Source organism: Corvus kubaryi, unplaced genomic scaffold (assembly GCF_017639235.1).
Source record: "Corvus kubaryi isolate FWS band 111438036 unplaced genomic scaffold, C.kubaryi_AGA036_p1.0 split3-73, whole genome shotgun sequence".
NCBI lineage: Eukaryota > Metazoa > Chordata > Aves > Passeriformes > Corvidae > Corvus > Corvus kubaryi.
In genome coordinates, this window is record NW_024582091.1 from 37085496 (window position 1) to 37112266 (window position 26771).

The 26771-nt window shown below is 36.0% G+C and overlaps 1 protein-coding gene across 6 annotated transcripts in view; it reads right to left on the reverse strand.

Moving 5' to 3' along the window:
* AHI1 (Abelson helper integration site 1) overlaps positions 1-26771 on the reverse strand; it is a 91862-nt gene that overhangs the window by 64350 nt on the left and 741 nt on the right. For 2 of the 6 annotated variants that reach the window (XM_042016612.1, XM_042016617.1), the window contains exons 1-14: positions 22465-26724; positions 21519-21640; positions 15100-15710; positions 14383-14537; positions 13876-14089; positions 12769-12958; positions 11179-11274; positions 9516-9701; positions 8429-8566; positions 7271-7403; positions 6154-6277; positions 3737-3966; positions 2574-2677; positions 1663-1781 (exon numbers count right to left, since the gene is read on the reverse strand). In XM_042016612.1, coding sequence (XP_041872546.1) covers positions 1663-1781; positions 2574-2677; positions 3737-3966; positions 6154-6277; positions 7271-7403; positions 8429-8566; positions 9516-9701; positions 11179-11274; positions 12769-12958; positions 13876-14089; positions 14383-14537; positions 15100-15710; positions 21519-21640; positions 22465-22474 — 2432 coding nt within the window. In that variant the 5' untranslated portion in view covers positions 22475-26724. Of the gene's footprint in view, positions 1-1662; positions 1782-2573; positions 2678-3736; positions 3967-6153; positions 6278-7270; positions 7408-8428; positions 8567-9515; positions 9702-11178; positions 11275-12768; positions 12959-13875; positions 14090-14382; positions 14538-15099; positions 15711-21518; positions 21641-22464; positions 26725-26771 lie in introns of those variants that run through there. The other 4 variants (XM_042016614.1, XM_042016615.1, XM_042016613.1 and 1 more) reach the window with 4 other exon arrangements.

Consider the following 26771-nt stretch of genomic DNA (forward strand, 5'->3'; position numbering starts at 1 on the left):
TCAATGAAACTGTGGGCTGTGGTCAAAGTAGCAGTCCTGGTGGTGTCCTCTCCACCCTTATTTTCCCAGGCTCTCCCTCATTTCTTCTCTAGTGCTTGTGCAGCTATCAGATGAGTTTGATCAGGTAGTTGATTAAAATGAAAATTAATCATTTGTATTTGTAGGCTAATTTTTAGTTGAATCAGCTCACTGATCTGACTTGCCCCTCATCAAAAGATCTATAGAGATGATAAAAAGGAAATGCTAGGAATACATGGCCAAAGGTGTGGGAGATTGCAGGAGATGGTACGTTCTATGGATAAACTTGCTTAAAATAATTGTGAAATTGCACCCCATATTAAACTCTTTCTTAAAGATTAATATGCATGCCCATTTTTCCCTCTCAAACTAAAACTCTCTGCACATTTTAGAAAGAGGAGCAACAGAAGAACACTAACTCAAAAACTACAGGTTCCCTCTCTTAATCCAGCAATTTCATGCTTCAGTTGAGTGGACAGTTTAGCTCCTAGCATGGCCATTATAAGTCATCATCCACAGTAAAAGAGAAAAGTGCACTATAATACAGTAAAGTCCTAGTTCAAACATTCAATCCAGTCCAATAACAGAACTGCTTAGCTTGGAAAACACCTTCAAGATCATTAGTCCAACTGTTAACTTAGCACTGTCCCGTCCACTACTAAACCATGTACCTAAGGGCTGCACCTACACATCTTTTAAATACCTCCAGGGATTTTCTGTGTAGTGAGGGGCAGAAAGAAACCTATGAAATTAAGGATGAAACATTTAGAAAACTTGTTCATATCTTTAATGTGACTTTCCAAGCGCATCTTATCAACATATGAAAGTGATTGGTGAGAGACTCTGCCCACTCCCACCCAATGAAAGGGCAAGAGGGAATGGACATAAATTGAAATACAGCTAATTCTGTTTAAAATGTAAGAAAAAAGTCTTTTACTTTGAGGGTGAATGAACACTAGAACATGTTACTCACAAAAGTCATAAAATCTCCATCCTTCAAGATATTAAAAACCCAATTGTATAAAGCTCTGAGTAACATGCTGCTGTGATTTGATTATTGGGTTGAACTGGTCATTCTCCCAACATGAAACTCAAGCAAGTCTGTAATCTTCTTGGTTTTTATTTTAGTTTATCATCAAAGAATCATGCTTATAACTATCAAGAATGAGAAAACTTGTACAAAAATATCTCATAGCCTGCTTAATACACCATAATATGTACACCACTGCGTTTTTCAGTATTTATGATCATCTTCCATTTCATCATCAAAATATCCTTCGCAGAGTCTTGAAAATGCAAAACTAACACGTTATGTTACCAAGTTCTTTTCATGTCCAGATTGCATTTTAAAAGGGATTTCAATCTTTACAAGACTAACATTGTATTCTTCATGCCACTTTAGGCTCCCAAGTAATCTAGTAATTTTTAGATATTCTATGCTAAAAGTCTTACTCAATATCACCCAAAAGGTCTGTAACAGAGCAGTGTTTTGAAACCATTTCCTAACCCTAACATTTCTATCCTTGATTAATAGGACATCTTTCTCCTTCCCAACTACACAACTAATACCTTTGTGGTACTTTATTCCCCCAAGTAAATTTTAAAACAGAAAGGAAATACACATTTGTCACCAAAAATACTAACATTCTGAGGTCCATAATTCTCAGGGTACTGTCTTTGGCATGGATTAATAAATGCCTTCCATTCGGATGCACTTCCAAATGATTTATTGGTGTTCCTTTAATATCATTTTCTTTTATTTCCTACAGAGAGATGGAAAATAAAGAAAATTATATAACTTTGTGTTTTAAAACTCATGTTTTTACATGTTATTGCCCATTTTTCTCTCGCATTACTCTTCTTCTGCTCAATTCATTTTATTTGGATAAGGAAAAAGTTTGTTCCTATATCAAGGCATTACATCCTAGACATCAACTTTTTACAACCATGAGGCAGATTCTGTTGTGACTGAATTTTAAAAAAATTAAGCTGATGACAGAAATGCTGACTGAACATTATGGTTCTGAAGTATGAACAAAGGTGATTTGTAAAGCCCGTGGTCTATTTTTTTTGTCTCTAGAGAACAAACTTAACACATTAGCATTTACCTGTTAATACAGTGCTATCAAACCCCAAGTATTTTCATGTTTTATATAGAAAAAAAATATAGAACCACAGGATCCTAGAATATCCTTAGTCGCAAGGGCCCCACTATGAACATCAAAGACCAACTCCTGACCCTACACAGGAGAGCCCCAAGAGTCAAACCATGTGCCTGACAGTCCAACACTTCTTGAACTTTCTCAAGCTTGGTGATGTGACCACTTCCCTGGGGAGCCTGTTCCAGTGCCCAACCCAATTACGTTGCAAAACTATTAAAAAAAATTAAGTCAGTGAATTGCTGCACATTGTATCAGTTCTCCTATACCAATTTTTAAAGAAAATACATCTATACAGTTAAAAGGTAATGTATAAAAAAATTTATTCAAATCAGATTTATAGATATGAAACAGTTCATGTAAAAATTACAAAGCTAGTTTAAGAAACCCGTTTACCTTATTTATCTTCCAGTGTTGAAAAAGGTGTTGAGAACTTCCTTTGACAGGTGTATCCCAAACTATTATCAGTCCTGAACTATCTCCTGAGAACATGTGGTGTCCTGAGAAATAATGTCTTAAAAGTAAAATACCACCCACAAAAAAAGTAATACAGAAAACAAGAAACAACCTTCTGTTCTATCACTTTTGTGAATAGGCAAATACCAATTATTCCATCTCTTTTGCTATAATATACTCATTGCAAATGCATTTGCTCATATTGCACAACATAAGCTGACACCATAAATTTGGATGTAGCATATACATCAAGTACTGAGGTGCAGAACATAGTTTTAATATTTTTCATTTTTACTCATATTCTAAAACCAGCAAATGTGAGCATTTACAGCTCAACGAGCTTCACATGATAGCTCAATGCTTACCTATACATTCACTAAGACAATCTGGAACTAGAACAAATAGTGTTTTCCAACACTTGCTCTTTAAGCACAAATATTTATTCTTTATAAAAATACAGCTTTCCTCTTTGCAGTACCTACTCAGCGACTAAAATGAACCACCTATTAGTGATGTCACTAATACTAGAAAAAGTCAAACTTTAACTTTCACTCATCTTCAACTCTTCCTCCACTAGTACATGTCAGTACAACATTCACTTTCAGCTGTTAACCTACCAGCTGACATGACTCGCAATGGTCAAACCTCTGTCCCTTTCTCTCAAGTGTTTCCTACTCTTGTCAATATTGAAAAGTTCATCACCTTCCCACTTCTTCAGTCTAGTGTTAAAATTCTCACAATCTAATTACTACTACCTCATTTTCTTTATGGAAGAGTCATAGAATGGTTTGGGTTGAAAGGGACCTTAAAAACCATCTAGTTCTGACCTCCCTGAAATGGGGAGGGACACCTTCCACTACAACAAAGCCCTGACCAACATGGCCTTGACCACCTTCAGGGATGGGGCACCCACAATCTCTCTGGGCAACCCGTCCCAGTGTCTCACCACTTTGCCAGTAAATAACTTCTTCCTAAGAAATTATATACTGGGAAATAATAAAGAAAGAAAATATACTGCTGCCTCTACAAAGTGAACTAGTAACACTCAAGTTGGTCTTCAATTGGAAAGACAACTATTTGTAAAAGCAATATTAACTATATACCTTCTGCATCAAAACAAAGTGTGTTGATGAAACTTTTGTGACCATCAAGCTCCTGTAGTAGTTGCCCATGGATTTCTTTCACATTTGCATTCCAGATTCTAATCACTGAGTCGTAACATCCTGTCACAACCAACGAGTCAGCAATTGGGTGGTACTTGGCAGTATAGACAAATGAAGGATGAGGGAAAACTCTCTCTGCAGAGGCCGCCTTCATTTCTATTTTCCACATTCTGAAAGGAAACAAGGTCAGAATTTCTACAGCAGAAAGCAGTCACACACACAGGTACAACTGCTGCTGTACTTTGTGCTACTGGTTCTAGAGGTAAATACTTGCAAACACTTAACAACACCTGTTTATCCTACCAATTTGTTCCACCTCTATTTAACCCTTTAATATGGTACTTTCCAACAAGAATTATGAAACATTTATTACTTTACACAGAATTAGGTCTTCAAAGCAAATTAATGACTGCTTACTCACTTAATGGATATATTTCTCATTTTAAAATACTCATAAAGAATTCCATGGAACGCATCCATTTCTGTCTTTCAGGAGTTATAACCAAATTAATATTTTCTGGGGTATCATCCATTTAAAACAATTTTAAAACAAGAAAACCCTTAAAGGAACATTGAGGGCCACTAAATATAAATAAAACCCGGGAAATTTTTAAAATAACAATTACCAGCCACACAGTGATCATGATCTCAAGGATGTTTACATCACATAAATTCACTTCTTACTATTAATCTATTTCCTATCCTTTGCCACCCATAGCTGCAAGATCAGATTTTTCTTAGTGCTTTCTATTTGATGGTATGCATTTCATTAGTGAGCCTTCCCACAAATGAGTCCACAAAGAATAGAACAGTACCTGGATCATTAAATACAGGTGGGCAGCACTTTGCACAGAGTGTTCAGCTACAGTACATTATTAAATTGTTTTAGTGGCACCCTTCCAGGTGAGGTGACCATTTCTGGTGGCTACTGAGGAATTCTAAGCTTACTCAGAGGTGATTTAATTAGAAAATTCCAACCCTTTAGAGTACTGCAATTAATTCACAATTTGATGCAGAAAGGTCACAAGGAGTCTACCTATCTTTTAGAATGATTTTGATCTAACAAAATAAAAACTAATTTATTGCTCACAAATATTGTGGAACTAAACCTTGGGAAGGCTTGAGGATAACATAAAACATTATATAAAGAAGAATTCACATGAGGTCATGAATTTACCTTCACATTGCCTTAGAATTCAGTACAAGATTATCCAAATAATAAACTGATAATGGCTTTAAAGCAATGGGGTGCTGGGACTTTTTAAGGAGCTGAAGGCAACTCACAACAAATACAGGAACTAATAACTCGTACAGTGACTGTGCATAGTACACAGAAAAGGAGGCAGACCACTGCAGTTTCAACTTGCTGCCACAAATTCAAGAATTGAGGAACAGCTCAGCCTTCTTATAGGCAACATAAATGACTGAAATTGATATTTACCTCAGTATAAAAAATTCTTATTTAATCCACTCCCAAATTAAAAAAATAAAAGGACTGAACTATCAAAACACTCTTTTTAGGCCTACATAGAAGCAGCAAAAAGACCTTAAAACAGTTCCACACATACAATATATCATTTAACAATTCTTCTGGCATTTCAATTATGCAACTGCCTGTAGCATTACTGAGTTGCATAACAGAAATAACAGATAGGGATCTGAAGAGCTAAAAAAACCCCAAAAAGCTCTATGAAATCCAATGAAGTTGTTCATAATAAAACTGTACAGTGTCCCAGCCATGTTTTCATGTGTATCTACAGCTTTGAGGGTTTTGGTTTTCAGATCTGAACAGATCAATATTTTAACATTAACACTGTATGGAAGTACACTTTAATTGTAGAGGATTTGATTTAATAAATAACAGTATCAAAATTCATATACAGCAATTTAAGCTGAATTCTTTTACTAAGTGTCAAAAACCAAAAGAACACCACCAATACACATATATGCAGTGTGGCAAATTCACACACATAACTTGAATCTTAAATTTTCAATTTCCTGCCTCATGTTCAAATTTGCAAATTTAATATTTCATTTACAGTATGGCAATTTCTCCAGGAACAGAACATTACAACTGTCTCAGTGTCTTCTTGAAATAAAAAGTCTTTTGTTTTTTCACTGCACTGTAGATGTAGTCACTAGAGTTTTTGGAAAAGCTTTGGTTTCAAATACAAATACATTAGAAATAGTAAATACAGTGTAAGAGATTAACCCAATCACAATTTTTATATTACTGTAGTCACACAGTAATCAAATACTTAATTAAAACATTGTAGCAGTTTGTAGTAACACACTGAAATAGACCACTTTCTTTTCAACTTCTGATGGTATCTGCCAGAACATCTCACCATACTGACCTGACAGTGCCGTCAGAGGAAGCAGTAAGAAGATATTGATTGTCTTTTGACCAACAAAGATCATACACTATGTTAAGGTGACCATAAAATTCTCTCAAGAGCTGTCCAGAAGGAATTTCATACACTAGGGAAGTTCAAACAGAAAAATAAAAGTTTTGTAAGTATTTTCAGTCACATAGATGTAGCTACTAGAGCCAAAGTTTAGTCTAATCCTAGGCTGATTTTCTGCTAGCATAAATCAACTCATTTTCTTTGTCTTCTTATTTTGAGGCAACAGAATGAAATAATTGCTAGATATGAATGGACAGAAAGCATCTACTTCCATCTAGTGGTTCATGGACGTCACAAATGTCCTACCCCTTAAGAAACAGTTTACTTGCTTTAAATTATTAGAACCAGATTAGGATTAAGCTGGGGTTTTTTAAATTTTTGACAACTACTTGACCAATCTTAGAAATATTTTAACACTGAGATAATTTTCTGGGGCTGTGTAATAAAGGAATCTAGATATACTGTTCCTTGCATTTAAACACTTACTTTGTGCATGCTTAAAATACTGCTCTCTCTAAATCTCAGAATTCTTACGCAAGTTTAAGAACTATGTAGTTGAAGCTAGTCAAAAAGTAGTCAAAAATTTGAGTTATAAGGAATGTTTGTACTTGGACTGAACTGGACCATGGAAGACAGCAGCTTCCAGCAGTCTGTCTGGAGATGACAACATTCAGGCATCTAACTTTCAAGACAGGTTAGGAGAAAAACTTACATGAAAGGTGTATGAGGTGGAAGCTTAAAAAGTTATTTCCCTTAAAACATTATCATCAGAAACTATGTTCCTTCTGCAAACTCATTTAGTATTTCCATTAGGTCTCTGGGCAGAAATCGTGCCATTTCATACCATTAAACTGTGTATATGTAACCATGTAAGAAAAGCCAGTTTCAGCCCTATCAACACAGAAAGGGCATTTTCCTCAATGCTCTTTAATGCACAGAACAATGTTCAAATCACAATTATAAACCAGAAACTTTCAAAAAGCACAATTTAAAAATTAACTTCCCTTAACCTTTAAATTCCAAATGCATGAATTATAAGAAAAAAGCCAAAACGTTTTTAACTTACAAGCAATAGGATAGCCATTCCTTCCTGCACATGCTGCTGCCAGTGTTCTCCCATCATGAGAGAAGCGGATACAGAAGCAGCCCATATCCCCACCTCGCAGGGAAAACAGGTGCTTGTTGGGTATGCGGCAAGCCTGGCTTTTCAGGGAACAAGCAGTAGGAATATTAATTATGCAATGCATAAAATACACTCTAACCCCTGACATGCAGAAGTTCTAAAAGGCTAGTAACATCTTAATGGCATTCCAAAGTAAAATTCAAAGACATTATTACAAACAGAGACAATTTTGCAACATAACCTAGGCCACATGAATGTATAATCTCTTTCTGCTCCATTATTGCAATCAACTAGCAAGTTTAAAAAGACCTAAAAAAAAATTAAAATTGAAATAATTTCCTTAATCTTAAGAAGAGCTTAATAATGCCTACCATCAATGATGTAAGATGTGGAGTTAAGACTGTAAGCCAAGCTTGTTTAAGGAGTCTAAGCACAACTTTTCATAGCCTCATGACTGCAGTGTGAACTCAGAAACCCAACCACAGGCACTCAAACCTTTGGTCTTCTACCAAATCACTTTTAGCATCCTCATCTGTATTTAAATCTCTGACTTTTAAAGACAGAACCAGAGATGAAACATCCCAAAAAATGGAATGAGTAATATAGCTCCCTTTCCCTTCTCCCAACATACTACCCTTTTTTGACCCAATGGCTTTTTCTCCTAAACTAAATTCAAGTTTAAGGTGAAGGACGATATCCACAGTAGCTACGTGGTTCTTCAGTGTAAGCTCTTTGTGTTATCGTATAAAAGTATCTTCAGCAAACAAACAAACAAACAGAAAAAGTCAAGAAAATATATTTCTAGTCAAGCTGAAATCTGAGAACTGGTTTCCTGTCTTACTTCCATTACCTTAATAACCCTACTCTTTCAAATTCTTAGAGAATTATGCAGATAAAAATACCTGTCTGTTCTGGTGAAAAAATGGTTAAATCAAGCATATTTGCTCAGGTTAAGCCTCATCTACTATCTATGACAGTTTTTTATGTTTTGTTTAATATTTTTATTAATTATTTTAATTAATTACCTGCTTCATAATACTTACAAAAATATAGTAAGTATATAAATTATTTTCATTTAAAATTCAAAGAAAAACACTTCACCTGTCCAGGCAATCTTGACCATTTAAATGGCTCCTTCTCCTCTGAAGAAGGTTCATATCCTTCTCTCTGGAGTTCTGACAGTGCTGTATTAGCTTGTTCCTGTTGAACAGCTGCCATGGAGTGAAAAGAAGGACCAACCTTAAGGCAAACAAAACTAAGTATCAGGGAAAAAATATTTTTAAAGCAAACAATATAATTTCTGAAAAGATTAAAAGGTACTTTTAATTTAAATGTTTTGCTACATCTGAAACACAGAGAACGGAAAAAGCTTAATACATGAAAACTGCATTGCAAAATTTCACAGGAAGTCAGAAAGTAATCCAAGCTTCCAAAGTTGTGTCAATCAAATGGTATCACAATTTTTTCAAATAATTGTTACTTTCCTACTTTTAATAACTATTAAGGTCAGTGAAAATTAGAATTACTCTACTATTGTACCATATTGTACTACTGAGAAGGTGCACATCTCACCAGGCTTCCACAGATCACCTCTTCATAGTACAAAAGTGAGCAGAAGAAAGTATTATTAGAGCTCTAAATACAAAAGGGAAATTATATAATAGAACAATATTGTACTTTCATTGTAGAAAATGAAATGCCATATTTATCTTGAATGCTCATCTCAGCACATACCAGTGTAAGCGTATCTTTAAAGAAGCTTTCATTTGTGAAAAAAAATACAGCTCAATACAGCTAGAGGGTGCTGGGAATCAGAGTTAAGTAACTTGCATGTTTTCTCCAAGAATTCATATACCTGCATGAGTCCAGTAACTTAAAATGTCAATTCTGCTAATAAGAAGGAACATTAATCAAGAAAGTACTCTGAAATTTTTCTGTCAGTAGCAAAATATTTGAAGCTTTAGGTGGGAAAGTATGCCTATTTTTCAAAGATACCTATGAAGGGCTAAGTTTGAAACACCTACCTTGAGATGCAACATTCTTATTATATATTTTATATACTGCATGTAAGCCCAGCTTTTACATATACGCATAGGAACATAGACTCACATCCTCTATCTAGGTACTAGCTCCTACAGAAAAGTCTGCATATTTGCAAATATGCTTACGTATTATATATTTAACTTACATGATCTGGCAGTTTTAGGCCTTTTACAGTTACGTATAACGTTGATGGGTAACGATTTCTAGGACATTTTGCCCACCAGTCATAAACCTCAACAGCATTTAAATATGACTTGGTCCTTGAAGGTGGGTAATATAATTGTAGACGAAGTTTTCCACCAACATTTAGAACTCCATTTGCACCTACAAGCTGGAAGGGTGATTAAAAAGAAGAAAGAAGAAGATAAATGAACATAAAAGATAATTTCTAATATCTTAAGTAACATTATAAGCTCTTGAAATCCACTTCCCATTGCAGAAATATACTAACTCTAAAAGTTATTATGAACTAAGCATGTATTTAATCCCCCCAGTATCAAATCACTAAGATTAAAGACTAGATGGCAGCCTAGTTTTGAAAGATGCTTCACAGCAGTAATATCTTGTAAGTGGGAACACCTTTGCAGTACCACTTTTCTACTTTTTTTTTAATTGCTAGTTGCTAAAATCAACCAGATCTCAAAGGACTGCCAATCCACAAACAGCTTCTTCCAAATCTGTCCTCTTTGAATGCTGCAACAAAGGGCATTGGTAACGCTTTGGTTCAGAGCAGAAGATACAGCAATGTAGTAACCTCTCCAACTTCAGAGGAGACAGTCCTCTCTACGGAACCGAAGAATAAATGCACCTGCTGCCATTAACACAGATCAATGTTGAACTGGGACATTTCTGCTTAGACTGATACAGATGAAAGGATAATGCAGGCAGATGCAGTAAGAATGATGAACAGGCAATAATTTTATTCATATTTATGAGCTGAAAATTCGTTTTTCCCTCTGTTCAGCAGTAGGCTGTACTGAATGCCTGGATGCACAGTTCCTACAAGCTCTGCTAACAGACACAGGATACCAGACCCCTGATTCCAGTAGCTTTATCTTGGGCAGAGCTCAGAAGAATCTCTGTATTGAATTGCTATGGAGGTGCCTATCCCTTCACCTAATTTGCAGTCCATTATCTTCTCCTGTATTTCTCACATTTCCTCTATGCTGTGGACTGTCAATGACTATCACGCACAGGGGTAGATGTAAACAAACAATCCTCAGGGAAATTGTAGTTTGTCAGCTCTCAAAGAACAAATTGACACATTCAAGTATCTCTTAAAAGGGTAGAAAGGTACACGTGCTGGCTAAATTACCCATATCTCACATTTGGCACATTTGTATCTCAATTGCCACAGCATTTCAAACTCTGCAACTGAAAATGAGAAGCATTTTAGTAATTAAGTTAGGGAGTCTTTTCAAAGACTGGACAACTGAAAATGCCACTAGAATACAGAACAGCTGAGGTACAGAAATTAGTGGATTTGTCCTATTGTTCACAATCACATGAACACAAAGAAAACCCTAAAAGAACACAACCTTCTGTACTTTATGAACAAACAAACAAAAACAATCTTACACATTCTATATTTTCTTGAAAAACACATTCTTTAACGTCAAGCTTGTCACTGTGTTGATTTCAGGGAGTGAAAGAAGAGGAAAAGGAGAGAACAGCCAAGCAAACAAGGATTTTTTTTTCCATCTCTGCTGCTGAAAATATTAAAAAATGCTTTCCTACTTAGTACAGCAAGAGATTTTCAGATAAAAGGACTTACAAATTTTGTTTCTTCATTTAAATATTTACAATACCTTTAGAAATGCCCAACAAATTTTTCGGTAACGACCTTCCTGAACTTGTATATCAGAGTTGGCTCTCATTTCATTCATACGTAGAGAATCAAGGACCTAGAAGTATCAGCGTGAATATAAATGTATTTCTAATGAATATATACTTAATGGTAATTAAAAAAAAACTGCTGAAGATATGCTTGGTCAATTCACTAAATTAAACAGACTTAAATTTTGAGAAATTACAAAACCAGTGCTTCTTCCTCACAAGTATGAAATTAGAAATAACGGGTCCTTATGTATTTACCTGATGACTATTTATGACCTCCATTAAAAAAGAGTCTAGTCTTAAAAAAACCTGTTCTTGCTCCCCTTACATCTCAATAAAAGAGAAGAAACAATAATGTGTAGCTTTCCTAGTAATTCAGAAATCCCTTAGATCACAAATCTGACAGCTAAAACCAGCTGCATAATAATCTAGATGGAAAATGGCAGTCTAAAAGTTAGGTTTTCTTCCCTAGCTTTATCAGTTTTGTCATCAAATCAGTCACAGAACAGTTTGGGTTGGAAGGAACCTTCAAAGATCACAGAGTTCTGAGCCACGGGCTTGGACATCTTTCACTAACTCTGGCTGCTCAAAGCCCCATCCAACCTGGCCTTGAACACTTCCAGGGATGCCTACGAGAGCCTTCATTTTTCTGTCAGGGACCAGAATTTTCTCATATTTAGCTACTCCTGGAAGTTTACCCAGTATACAAAAAATCCTTAGCATAGTACTTTTTTCAAATTGGTATTTCATAAACCTGAAGTCAAACAGCTTTTTTTCAGTGTAATCATATTTTTGGTCCCAACATTAGCACAACTTGCATGAAGAATCTTTACATACAAATGTAACTAGTTTTGTATTAAGCAACTAAGGACTCTTAATTTTACGAATATGTTCACTTACAAGCACCACAAAACATTAAAAAATATGGTAATAAGTTATATTCAGTCTATTTGAAATAGGAAAAAAACCCAAGGAATAAAAAATATTTATTCAATTAGGCTTCCATTTTGATGTTTATACTACAGAATCTCCCTGTACAAATATTGAAATACTTAAGCTCAAAATAACATGGAATATATAACTTAAAATTTTTCCTTTAATCATAATGGTATTGGAGGACAAATTAATAATTACGAAGACTGGGACAGGAGAGGCAGATGTGTAAAATGTTAAAGGAAACAATGTAATAGTTTGCTCACTGGTACAATGAGGTGTTGCTACAAGCAGAAAAATTCTAACTTTGAGCTTCTTGTACTTAAACCTCTTTTCAAATTTCAAGAATGTGAAACCAGTGATATCCACCATATCTTACCAGCCTTTCCCAGAAGTTTCAGAGCTGATTTTATAAGAAAGTGTCATCTTCCTTATTATTATCAAAACAGGATCCTTTTCTACAAAAAAACCCACTTTTTGGTATCTCTACTTGATTTTGTATCTTAAAGTCATGCTATTAACCCAATTGAACTGCAATAAAACACCTGAATCAGTCAAATATATGTTGTTGAAGAAACAGCCCAAAAACCAGAATGTGCATAAATCTGATGAAAAATATTTCATCTTACCTCAAAAAACAGGATAACCTGAGGGTTTTCCTCAGTGTTTTGAATAAAGTAAGTAAAACGCTCATTAAATATTACTTGCTCTTCCCACTCTGGAATTGCTGATTTAGACTTTCTAAAGTCACATGGTTGTGTCATTATAGGAAGAATGTGCTGTATTTCTTCTTGTTCATAAGATGAATCTTCCTTCTTGCTGTTTGAAAATTTCCAAAGAATTACAATTGTTAGAGCATTTAAAAAGCAACCTCAAACAAAACAATATTTTCAATTACTGAAAGCTAGGAAACATATAAGATACTATATGTATGATTCTAGAAAAAATTTTCTAAACCCACCCAAAATTTAAGACAATTTGCAATGTATATAGAAAAACTACAGGCTGAAATTGAAAATCCTAACAATTAAGTTACTGTTAGCAAATTTCTGCATAATGATCATGGTGGAGTCTACTGCTCAAGCCCAATTAATATCTGGTTTCAGGAAATTATGCATAATGACAGTGGAAACAAACAACTGAAGTAATTAGAAACATAAAGAACTAAATTTAAGGTTTCAAAAGTTCTTAACAAAAAAGAAAAGGCAGATGATATTTATACTACAAGAATTTTGCTTACATATTCTAATCTTTGCTTTTACATATTTCTGAGCCTTAAGAAATTTTGTCTCTGGGAAGAAATGTGTTGAAAATATCATAGATGTGTTGGAAATACCACATATTCACAGAATATGCTGAGTTGGAAGGAACCCACAAGGATAATTAAGTCCAGCTCCCAGCCCTGCACAGCACCATCCTCAAGGAGTGATACCATGTGCCCAAGAGCATTGTCCAAATGCTTCTTGAACTCTGTCAGGCTGCTGCTGTGACCACTGCCCTGGGGAGCCTCGAGAGCAATACAGCGGTGCAGAGCATTTAAAAGTGTCAAAAAGAAAAGAAAATATCACCCTTATTTATTGTATGTATATATATACACATTATCATAGATGTAGAAACTAACGAACAACTTCACAAGCTTAAAATACCCCATTTTCATTTTCATATTTAATTTTGTAGGGAAGAGTATACCTATTTATTGTAATCACTGATAACAGAAACAGTTTATTAAAAGTCACCTATAATCCTTCTTGACATATAAGCCACTCCTCTGATCAACAATATGGATTTTAACCACAGGATGAGATATCAAGTGATCAATTTTAAGTCGATCTGATCGATGGATATAAACTCCCAAAACAAGATCATCACCAAAACCAAATTTAGACTGAGTTGAAATTTCTGAATTCTTCATTTCCTCATCATTTTCTGCAGCAATTTCCATGGTTTCTTCTGGAAGTGGGAACAAAGTAAATAAACTGTCATTAGCGGAACAAAGTAACTTCTGTCTCAACTCAAAGCTGCTTATAGTAAATGAATTTTCAAAATTTTCGATTGATTTATCAAATAAAATCCTCAAAAATAAGCCTCAGAATTGGAAGAGCAGAGATACAATTAAGTAACTTAAGAAATATAAGTAACTCAAACAGCTTAATCACTTCTGTATTATTACTAAGGACAAATATTTCTATAGCAGCACCAAAAAAAGTGCAGCAAAGTAGTACAGTATTATTTTGTTGGCAGACCTTTTCTGGTTTTCTTCTTAACCTTCTTGGCTTTAGGTTTCTGTTTATCCATGCTCTCCTCCAGTTTCTGGCCTTTTGATGTAAACAGTGTTTCAAGTGACTGACCTTCATTGCCACCTTCTGGATGATGCTGCAGCTCAGAAAGGGACATTGCACTGCAAGGAAATGGATCACTGTCAGCAACTGCAGTCCACTGCATATATTGACACAATTACTCATTGCCATTATTAATCCGCTTGAAATTCTGCAATTCATCATCTGTGTATCTTGAAAACGTAACAGCCCCCAGCCCCATTAGTGTCTTGCCTTTTTCAGTGCTCTCCCCACTTCCTTTCCCTCTAATTTCCAGACAATTGCAGTACCATTTATATGAATAGAGTTAAGCTAACACTCTTTTGCTGGATGAAGGCCATCACTTATCACTAAAAAAAAAAATCAGGCACAAAACTATCTTAAGTTAGTTAAGAGGTTAAGAGTGAGTTCCAAACAAACATCAAATAGCAATGGAGGATATTTTTAAAAAGAGTTAAAAAGAATCCGTGAGCTAAGTATTAATCATGACAGCCTTTTGAGAAAGGATTTGGTACTATTTTTTTCATATCATCCAGTTAATCACTTAGAAAATATGAACAATTTATCAGAAAGCTTCTGCCTATCTTAAAATGAAACATTTTGCTTAAGATTCACAGACACACCGTGTACAGTTTGTCATGTTACCTTGTTTCAGCTTCACTTAAAATTGCTCGTTCTTTCTTCTTTTTCTTCTTTTTGCCCACTTCATTATTCAATGCAACTTCATGCCTTTGAACAGTGGAGGTAGATTCAGACATCTGTTCTTTAAGTTTCTTTCTCATTTTCTTTTTAATTGCATTTGCTTCTTCCTCAGCCACATGCAGCTGATAGGCTTGAATTAGCTGCTCTTCTTCTTCTAATTCAGTTACATTTCTCACTTCAGTCAAGGAATTTTTGATCTTTCTATCACCTTCTTGATGAGGTACATCTGTTTGTGATTTACTTTTTGTTTTCTTCTTTGGAAAATCATTAGTCTTTTCTTCAAAACTCCCCAATTTAGCTTCATATAAATCTTCCTCCTCATTAAATTGTTCTTGTAACAGTGATTTCTTTTTCTTCCTGTTCGACTTTGGCTGCTTCTTCTCCTCTCCACTAACAACATCATTGTTTATTTTCTCTGCAATTGACGCTTTCTCTCTCAATTTATTTTTTGTAAATCTGGGGCTCTCTTCTTCAGGATTATATGTGTTGTTTATAATTGCTTCATCATTCACACTTTCCTTAGATAGATCAATATTATTTCTAAAGGTATCAAGCTATAAATGAAAAGAACATAAAACATACTTGTACTAAAAATCATGTTCTAAGGATAAACATTGCACTTCATGTTATTCCTTCAGCAACATTACACAAAGTAAAATTAAATCAAAGATCTAGTTATTTTGTTGTTTCTATTTGACAAGTGACAGATTAAAAGTCAACAGAAAATTCACACTGAAAAAAAACCATTTGGTGTTTGGGCACCTCATCCTCAGTGTTACATTATGTTTTCATACGACTTTTATGTATATGCAGTGAAAAAAGGAAATCAACAAGTCCACTCCATAAACAGATGCCAATATTTTACACTATAGAGGACTTGAAGACTATGTGCAGTAGAATAACAAAAACTTTCGTCCACTGAAAATGCAAGTGAGAGAGAGATTTCAGGCTCGGCTGTTTGTAGTCTCTTGTACTGAAAGCTGCTTGTCAGAATTAAATTTTAGCTAATGCATTTGTTCAAGCACTTCTGCTGCTAATTTTTGATGGTTTTATAAAAAACACATTGTAACCTTTCCTCTCTCCTTCAGGTTTCTATTTCTGGTTACTAAAGGTTATAATGCCAATTCCCTGCCTCCTTGGATATATGTTCAAGGTCAGGCTGGAAGGGCTCTGAGCAATCTGATTGGGTGAAGGTGTTCCTGATCATGGCAGGGCACTTGGGTTAGATCACCTTTAAAGTCCCTTTCAATCCAAACCATTATTTTATGATAATGCCAAAAAACACAGCAAGTAACTGAGGTCTAATTCTGTAAGGAGGTGAAGACACAGATCTCTGTTCCTTGATGTAACTTCTATAAAGTCACTGAGGTTCATTTACTCTGTTGTCTTACAGAAAACTCTCTTCGAGTCTCAACATGGAACAATAGGAAGGGCTTTAAAACACAACGGAAAGAAATGAAAAAGTTTCGAGAAAATATAGGTATCTGCATACAAAGTTTTATTTGCCAAGACCTTCTTCTTCAATAAACACATTGTTCCCTTGTATTCAGGATACCAGTTACAGAATCATGTTTGCCTCAAAAATTTGTAAAAAAGGACAATATGTGTAATAAGTATGAAAAAATTGTCCTTGTATCTTCATCTTATACTTGCTTAAACAAATCACTAACATCATATTTATTTCTAAGTCAATGATTCAAGAGGATGTGGAAAATTTCATACAAATAACTTGAAATACAGAACAGAGTACGGAAAATAAAAGAATTAAAGCATCAGGCTCTGTATAAACCAAAAAAAAAAACCCCTAACAGGATAATGCTTCCTAATAGATTGTTCACTTCCATATCTTTATTTCTATTAATAACTTCAACTGTAGAGTATGAGAAATAAAGATTAAAACACACTGACAATTAAGACCCAACAGTGGCCAATAACTAAGGTCATGCTGATTTTTGCCCTTGATAAAACATCAATCCACTAAGCACAAATAGTAGAATTATTTGAGAAATCCTAAACAAAAAGCCCTCACCTTTGACCTGGTCAAGAGTTTCTAAAATAACTCTGATATTCAAGAATAATCTCCTTAAAGAATCTACCTGATGCAAAAACTGGCTTGAAATACTTACAAGAACTCGTTATTTTATTATTGCCTACAAACAAAAAATCATGGATTCATAGAATCACTCAGGTTGGAAAAGACTTCTAAAATCATCAAGTCCAACCATATTCCCAAGTGCCACATTCACAGGCCTTCTGAACAATTCTAGGGATGGTGACTCTTACCATTTCCTTAGGCAGCCAGTTCCAATGTCTGACTATCCTTTCAACAGAAAAGTTTTTCTTAATATCTAAACCTCCTCTGGCACAACTTGAGGTTACTTCCTTATAACACAGACAAACCACAATCTCAAACTACAGCAAATTTCAGGAACATTAATAGGTACTGCAGACAGCACAAAGCTGCTTCAGCAGTTCAAACATAAACTCCTCAGATAAACAGCCTGTATGATCTCAATTCAGGCTACCTTTTCCACATGCTGTAATTGCATGGTATAATTAAACAGAGAGGAAAGATGTGAAGTTACAAAACAATAAAGTAAAAGTCAAGAGGTTCATAAAAACCTGAGGACTCAGGCAGAGGTGGGGATTACTGGTACAGATTCTCTGTCTGAAACAAAGAAGTGAGAGGTATCAACTAAGAGCTATCATCAACAGATAAACACAGAACTGAGTTAGAGAAAGGAGTTAGGCTGGAAAAACAGCACAGAAAGACAGGCCTGTTTCTGGAGTAACTCTAGAGGGTTGCTGACCCTGAACCTGACTTTCTCAGCCTAAAACATGGAACAAATAAGAAGGCTTTGTTTCAAAACAGCTCTGTAGCCACGTTACACCAGGGCAGAGGAAGAACTCTCCCCTGAAAACAGCCTTGCTGGCACTACTGGCTTGAGAAGAGCAGGAGATGGGTGCCAGCCAAGGCACACACAAGTGGGCTGACACTCCAGGTTCACACCACAGTTAGTCAACCCCAGGTCACATCACTGCCATTCATGTCCCAGAGCTGATAGCAGGGACAACACCTAAGAATCTTACACCTTTTCGAAAGGGCTTCTCAAATACGCATGAGTGGAAGCTGGCAACATATCAAGTGATTTTGTCACGGATATCTGGAAACTTGTGTAACCAGATTTACAGAGGTACCTGAATTTCTGCCCATAATAACACAGGCACACCTTGAAAAATTAGGGATGGACACTGCCAGCCGACTGAAGAGCTGACATGTAAAAGACCATTTACTTACAACTGAATTGTTAATGAATGTACTTGTGAAGATGGCTTGTTGGGTGGGAGGTATAAGAAAACCTTAATGTACTAGGAAACCAATTTTACTGCCATTGCTTGTGTAAGACTATAAAATGTAGACACTCAAAGCTAGAAGAATTTTTATTTAGAGATAAGATGGGCTTGGAATTTTTTCACCAAATTCTAACAGAAAACATTGAGAAAATGTGTGGATCAATTATATAGTCAACTACTATCAGTTCTCCTATTTTACACACAAAAACCAAAATGCTAAAATCCAGTGGAAATCTCCACAATTATTCACTGCTTTTCAGCCTATAAACCAGATAAATCAGTTGCACTCCTGCCTTGAATACAAAACCCAAGTTATCAATGCCTGTCCATCCCAATATTGTAATCTGATCAGATAACAGTCTAGGGAGGAAATTTTTCCCTTCATAAAGGGATCTAACCTTTTCATCTGGTAGAAAATTTTAAACATCCTCTTTTCAACCACAGAATTGACATTGAACCAAATAAATTCAATCATTTTCATGATGACTTTAGATAGATGAATGTACCTGGACATTACCTGACCTGAGGCTTGCCTCATTCTAACAATTTGTAATAGGAAGCATAACTGGTAAAAAATAAATATGGTGACTGCCCTAGAAAGGATGTTGGCAAATTCACTTTCTGACTGTGTCTCAAGCGCTTGTTTTTCCCACTATGCCTTTAAGCTTCACACCTACTTCCCCAGGGGCTCTTTACTGAACAGCAAACCAGAGCTTTCACTGGCCACAGTTGAGGTGTATTTCCATCTCCATTACAAGCTCTTCATTCCTATCAGTTGTGGCTTCAAGTTCATCCCGCCCTACAGACATCAACCTTTCCTCTTCCACGCAGACTGCTTCCTAGCTCTCCAGGCATGCTCTCCAGGCAATGGGCACACAGAGCAGAGCAGGCAAGCAGGCAGGCACTCTCCGTACCCTCACTTCTGTCATTTAAAACCACAGCAACCCCCTGCAGCTCCAGAACTCAGGTTTCAAAGAAACAGTGGACTATAAGGGAAAAAGTCTTATTAATCTTTAAGAAAGGCTAGAGCAAAGACAAAGGAAGGAAACAGACTGGAACATTTCAAGTGGAAATAGGCTCTGAACCGTGACCTGTTTTTGATCAAAGCTGGGAGACCATTTATGGCAAGTGCATGACACAAAGCCAACCATCACTGACAAATTTCACATTATTTCAAGATATCTGAAACTGTACAGTTAAATCATATGAACTGAAGAAAACGGGAACAAAACCAGCCAACCTCCTCCATCTACCTACTCTTCCACTCCCACACACGCTTATTTCTTGCAGACTGTTTATTTGCTGAAGCTTTTACAGAAATTTCTACTCGAATGCAACTGGCATGGAAAATACCAACCTGAGCTCCTGCAACTTTGTCACACTTTAAGGAAATACTCAAAATGGTCAGTAAGAGGTTTCAATACAAGCTCTCCTCAAGTTCTTAGTTTTTAAGTGGTTTGATTGGTAATATTTATAGCTTCAACAAAGCCAGAAATTTCGGCTTCCACACTGATCCTAAAAATGCTTCTTAATTTGCTTCATACCACTAAGTTTTGATTCAGATCACTGTGATTTTAAGTGCTTCTACATAACTCCAAAACACTAGTGTTTTACATCAGAGACTTCTGGAATGGAAACAAATTTCAAAACCAGAGCAAATTTAAAATATTTATGAATAATATGTAGTTGCACATGAACATACAATTATGTGTTCAAAATACTTATAAATTACAGAATTAATAATTAACATTTCATTAAAAAGTAAACTTAACTGAGGAAGAATTTAGTCTTTTATTTACATATATGCCAGTAAAAAAGGAAAAAACCCACCCTCTAACTCTCTGTGCTATTTTCAGACAGCGTTGATTCTTTGTATAGACAATTGACTAAATAGCATATACATCAAGGAATATAATTTTTTAAAAATACACACAAAATCCAATTTCAAATTGTCAATCTAAGACCAAATAGCAATACTAAGTTTAATATATCTATTCTGAATATACTTAATATATATAACTACACGTAAAATTTATGACATTACATAAAATACAACTCATTTGTCTTAAATGAGTATTAAAGAAGGAATTTTCAGAATCTGATATGGATACAATTGTAAGAAAAAAGGCTGAAAATATAAAACCTAACAGGAATAAAATAAAAAATCAGAATACCTGTCTGCTAAGCAAATTGCTTTCTTTCTAAATTCTAATTCTTCCAAGTCAATAATCAGGTATGCATAAACTCGTATTGAACTTTTATTCTCCTCTTCAGGAAAAAGGCTACAATGTGAACCATAACTCAGAGGAATTTCTGAGGCTTTTTTAACGACAGATATACCACAAACAAAAATGTCATCTAACTATAAATTCAGGGTGATAGAATCCTTCCTAACCTGCAAGTCACAAGCTAAAGCCAAAATCTTTTAAAAAAGTCGACAAGTGAACACGGAACCACTAAAAACACAAAGCTGAATGGAGAAATTCACTAATTACTGAGATTAAAAAAAAAGGACAGAATGGAATAGTTAATTATTATCTCTAATATTATTACACTTTCTTATCAGTTCTCAATTGACAGCTGTATTAGACAGACATACCTGTATTACACAGATGTAGTACTCTCAAAATTAAATACATTTACAGACGTAATTCTACTAGCTCTCAAACATCTAATTAACTCCTGGTAAAGTCAACTGTGATTTTGAAAAATTTTATGAAAAAAGGGAATGGACAAAGAAGTACTGGTAGACATTAAATGAGTGCATGCCTGCATGCGCCACTTTCTTTTTACCAGTATTATAGTCTATCTAATTTTGGCATACCTCCAAGGACACTTTGCTGGTGCACAAACAAAAAAGCCACACCAAAAACAAGGGATACATGCAGAAACATATTTTACACTTTATTTTATTTAAATGCTTACATCTTTTTTCAACAATATGTTTTCCTGATCTTTTTTCTGTTAAGGAAGGCAACCAAACAAAGCCTGCATGTGTTCCAACTCACCACAATACTCTCCTGAGAGTCAAACTTCTTTTTCTTTGATTTCTTTGTGTCTGCTAGGCCAGCATGGCGCCTGAAGATTTCCTCAAAGCGGACTTTGGTTTTTGCCTTTGCCTCACTTTCAACTGCAAAAAGAAATCTAGAGTATGATTTGCTATCTCAGTAATCACTGTTGCTAAAAAAAAGGGCACAATCATGCTTTAAAATTGCAAAGCATGAGAATTATTTATCAGGGAAAGTTTACCAACAAATCCACTTTGTATTCAGTTAAGAATTTCCACTGGCAACTTAAGCCATACAAGGATAACGCAGCAGCTTTCCACAGACACACACACACACACACCAGTCTTGTCACTAAAGACAGCTGTCTCCTGAAGAAAACACATTTTGAAGAGTATGCACACCAGGATTAGCACAAAACTTGGGCTAGCCAAAGCAGAGGACAGATTATTGCCCTCCCTGTTTATGAGCAGAAGTGACACACTGTCTTTGAGGAGAAGCAGCAGCTCTGGGTTCTTACTGTGCCTGGAACCCAGAAGAGCACCATACTGAGACAGACCTGTAAGAGCCAGGAGCCAGCACTCTGCTTTTCTATGAATCATGATACTGCCATCAGCAGCATTTCAACCTTGAAGCAATAGGTGTTCTAGTTCCCCTCAGGTAATGCTTAATTTGCAACTAAGAATTCAAAACGCAACCTGGCACACCACTGAGAAAGGCTGTTGAATCCTCAGCAAAAGGTATTTACCACTGTCATTACAACTTTTTAAAAAGTCCCTGAATTTAAAACAAAAAAATAACACCACTTTGAAAATCAGCTACAATAATGAACTTTAAAAGGAGCCAATGCAGCATTAAAGATTTATATAGGACAGAAATAACTTCTATCATTAGCATCTAGTTATAACCATAAAATATGTAGTGGAAATCAAACACAAAGTATCCTTACCTGCTCGCATTTTCAGTCCTCAGTTAGAAGTGGCTCAACACAACAGCTGCTTCTCCCTCGGAATTCACCATTCTATTTAAAGTATTTAACAACCATCATTAACATAAATGGTCCATAGACTTGAAGTTAATAATTCAATCTGTGCTAATTAGTATTAGGGATGAGTACATTTTATTTAGAAGTAAGTATTTCCCTATTTGTCTAAATTATTAGAAGTTTTCACTATCAAGTCCCAGCTCTGATACTTATTATTTGAGGGTAAATAAAAAACAACACTACAGCAGTTTAATTAGCTGTATTTCTGGACAGTAGCCAAATAATTCAGCACTGTAGTCCTCCAAACTTCTAAAAACCCCAACAGTTTATTGAAATAATAATGACCCATGAAACCATTTATGTTGAAGCCTTTCTAATCAGGTTTGTCTCCTGACAGCATCATTGAAGAAGCCAGCTGATAGTTTCCAATGCAAAGGTTAGTATCTGACAGCAAATCTAATTTTATTACAAATCTCTACATATTTATGTTTATATAAAGCATTTGTATTTTTCATAAAGCAGACAAGCAACTACATGAAATTCATTTTGCTAAAGAAAACAAATGTTAGGCCCTCCTGGTTGTGGAGAAAAGCCTGTAAATGCAATCCAAACAAAGCTTGAAGGCAAATAAAAATATTACACAGGTTTATCTTTTCATCAAGAAAATTCAGACTGTTCTACAAAAAACTTTAATACAAAAAGCTGTTGTGTAAACAGTGGAACTAATGAAGCGTAGGTTCCTATGCAGGTGTGATATTCCCCTTAGCCTTCCATGCAATGAACTCTGGTACCTATGTCCCCCACAGCCCATCAGGTGACAGCTCTGAGTTCTCCCTAGGTAACACATCCTGTGAGACAGCAGCAATTCACATTCACTGCAGACTACACTGACCCGAACAAATTAAGACATGGCATTAAATACTGCCAGGCTGTGTAGTTGCACTATTCTCGCACCATTTTGGTCCGAGCCACCTGACACTCACCCAAACTACACCTGGATACAGAGCAGGAGTTACTATGGATTACTATTAACAGGCAGTTTGCATGCAGCTGCTCTGATTTGAGGCTGCAGGAGTTGATTAGCAGTGAAGAGAGCCAAATACAGCACTTGGCCCTCAGCACTAAAAATCCCTCCTGGACACATACATTTCACCAGCACAGGAAAGAGCTGAGGCTATACTTGGGTCCCCAAGCATCTGCACCACCCTACCCTCACATCCCTCTCATCTCTTTCACAGCCTTACTTGCACAGGCCTGTTACTTTCAGGTCATTTCACACCCATTACTTACAGTGCTTTGGTTTGCTGGATATCCAAACTAAACCAAATTAAGGAAAAAAAGGCAAAGTGTTCAGGTTGGTTTAGGATTATAGAAGAGCTGATTAGCCAGATGCCAAGAGTAATTAGTTAACTTCATGTCTTTAGCATTTATACTAAGTATCCAACAATTTAAGGTTTCAAAAGAGTAAGGACAGCCGAACAAACTCCATTGGAAGAAAAAAAAAAGTTTAGTTTTGCAATATGCTTCCAAATGACACTGATGAAGTTGCAGTATTTTCTCTATCTACAACATGTTCTGACTCCCAAAGCTAAGCTTTACTGTCACAACTAAACCAGTAACTGCTAAAAATAACACTTCTTACCATTCATGGAAAGAGAAAACACCTTTGAAAAATAAAACTGCTTTTCCAAGTTATACTTGGTTAAACCAAATGGGCATTTTACAAGTTACTAAGTGCTGCTTTTGAAGTAGTCAATTCACAATTGGCTAGAAACCACATAATTCAGAAGAGTAGAAAACTAAGTAAGTTTATAAAATACACCAGATTATATCGCTTTAATCATTGACTGAGGACCACAGGAACACGGAAAAGTATCTTATAATTAGCTGAATGATTTCAACAAGCCCTCAAAAACTAGTTAGAAACAAGAAATTAAATACTGAAGGGCTCTTAAATTTAAAGCAAAAAATATGAGAGACAATACAGAACACAAAAGCAAAATGAGAAAAGTGCATACCTATTCCAAGTATGGAAATGAGTTTCTGGTCAAAGGTTAAATAAATTAATCCACAAAAAACCCAACCATCCCATAGGTTGGTTAAAATATTAATTTTGCAGATACTTTTTGACTATAATGGAACAAAGGCTAGGCTCACCTCACGTCCGCAAGCACTCTCTGTAAAATGCATAATTTGCAAAATTCACCAATGAGTGCTGTTTGTTTATTCATTAAGTGTCTACCCTGTTGTGGCAATAAAATTAAGAGATAAAGTCCTCTAATGACAGTGCCATTGTTTAAAGGCATTTCCAATTTAGAACTTCATGGTCTTTGACATGGTGCATTAAAGCAACTATCAGGCTTGTGTAAATATAGATCATTAATCAACAAGGATAAGAACAAGGCTGTTTACTCAGTGTAATCTCACCTTAGAATAGGAGAGATTTAATCGTATATCAAAGTTCAGCAACCACCATGCCCCAATGCAAATAAGCTCAGGTATCATTAATTTTGTAAAACACATTTTTGCCTCATCAGATTGGATGTCTTCCATGTTAGTAAATATAATACAATCCAAGACCAACAAAAACACATACCTGGAACAGTGGCATATTTCAGCCACCAGAAATAAACAGGAAAACAAATTCATAAAGCCCAAACTTCCAAGAATTAATATACTTTCCTGAAAATAACCTAGTTTGCTCTTCTCCAGTATTCTATCTGTATTTATAAAAGTGATTCTACATTAAACGCTTGCTCTTTTCACCATATTTTACAATACTCACTGAGTTGCTATATTCTACACCTGTAATACAGGGAACTCTATGCTAAACGTGCCATAAAGGTCACCATACACAAACCCCACTTTTACTGGCCACTAAGAGATACAAATTAAACCTATGCTATAATGAGCAGAACATACAGAATTTGCACTACATAATGGGAAGTGAAAAATTTCTTACCTAATTATAACCATTTAGGAAACTGAGCTGACAAAAATTGCACACTTAGAATTTTCCCGAACTAAATTCTTCATTTTTCTTTTGTCGCACTGAGTGAGCATAAACTTCAGTGGCTGAAAACAAGTAGAGCATCAGGCCTTGTTTGCTTCTCATCTTTTAGACTACAGAGGGAAATCTTGGGTTTTACTAGTAGCTTTCTAATTAAGCTACATGTAGGGATTGCTACTTTGAGATGTGAAAGAGCTTCAACTCAGAATTATACAGCAAAATTACACAGAGATGAATCTGTTCTTCTTCACTATTGACAAATCTGACAACGAAAACCAATCCAATTTTATCAGCGAAAATTCAGTCTTTTAGTCCAGAAAACTGACAGACAGCTTTAAGTGACAGACCAGGTAAACTCCCTATGTACTTGCATGTCAAATAAATACTAACAAAAGTGCAGTAGTTTTCTACCAGTTTAGATGTGCCTGTAAAAACCTTGTGCTCATACTAATTAAAAAACACGTTTTAAAAAGCTGGAGCTTTAAAAAGTTCTGTTTTCTAGTAGTAACGTATCAGAAAGTTTTTGCTTCAAAGGTTGTGGTTTTTCCCCCAGAAATTTGGCACCTTTAGTCAAGAGAAAGTTGCAAACAGACTGATGGCAAAATTACGGACTTCAGTTCTATGTAAGGAAATACAGTCGACTTTTATTGTTTATTAAGTTTCTGCTTTATTTTAGATTATAATTACGAAAATGTGTTCTCAGCAAGTGACCACCCTAAGTATTTTTATTTCCAATGTGACATTCTGCTTTGCCTGGAAGAACAGTGGTAGATTTAAAAGGCATAAAAGGACGTTCCAACCACACACCACAACTGGACTAACCGATGAAATTATTCAACAAGGATGTGATGTGCATGCAGATGCGCATTCCTCAAGCGAGGGAGGCATCCCCACGTTGGAGCCCAAGGTGCCAGGCATGAAGCAGCACTGGATATTCACTAGTAAACTGCCCACGCAATGTCACCCCAGCGAACTATAAAGCTCGTGAAGAGCGGAGGGCGAAACAACACCGACCTGGGGATTACGGCTTCCCGCGGCACTGCCCCGGCCACCGCGCCGCGACCGGACAGCGACAGCGCGCGGCTCGCCCTAGGCCGCCTGTTCCGAGTCACCGCGGGGTCCCTCTGGGGCTACTCCGGGCACCCTCGCCAGGCGCGCCGCCCGTTCCCGCTACCTCCCGGAGCGCGCCGAGCCCCCCGCGCACCCCGGCCCGCGCCGGCCGCCGCCCAGCCCGCCCCCGCCGCTGCCGCTCCCCAGCCCT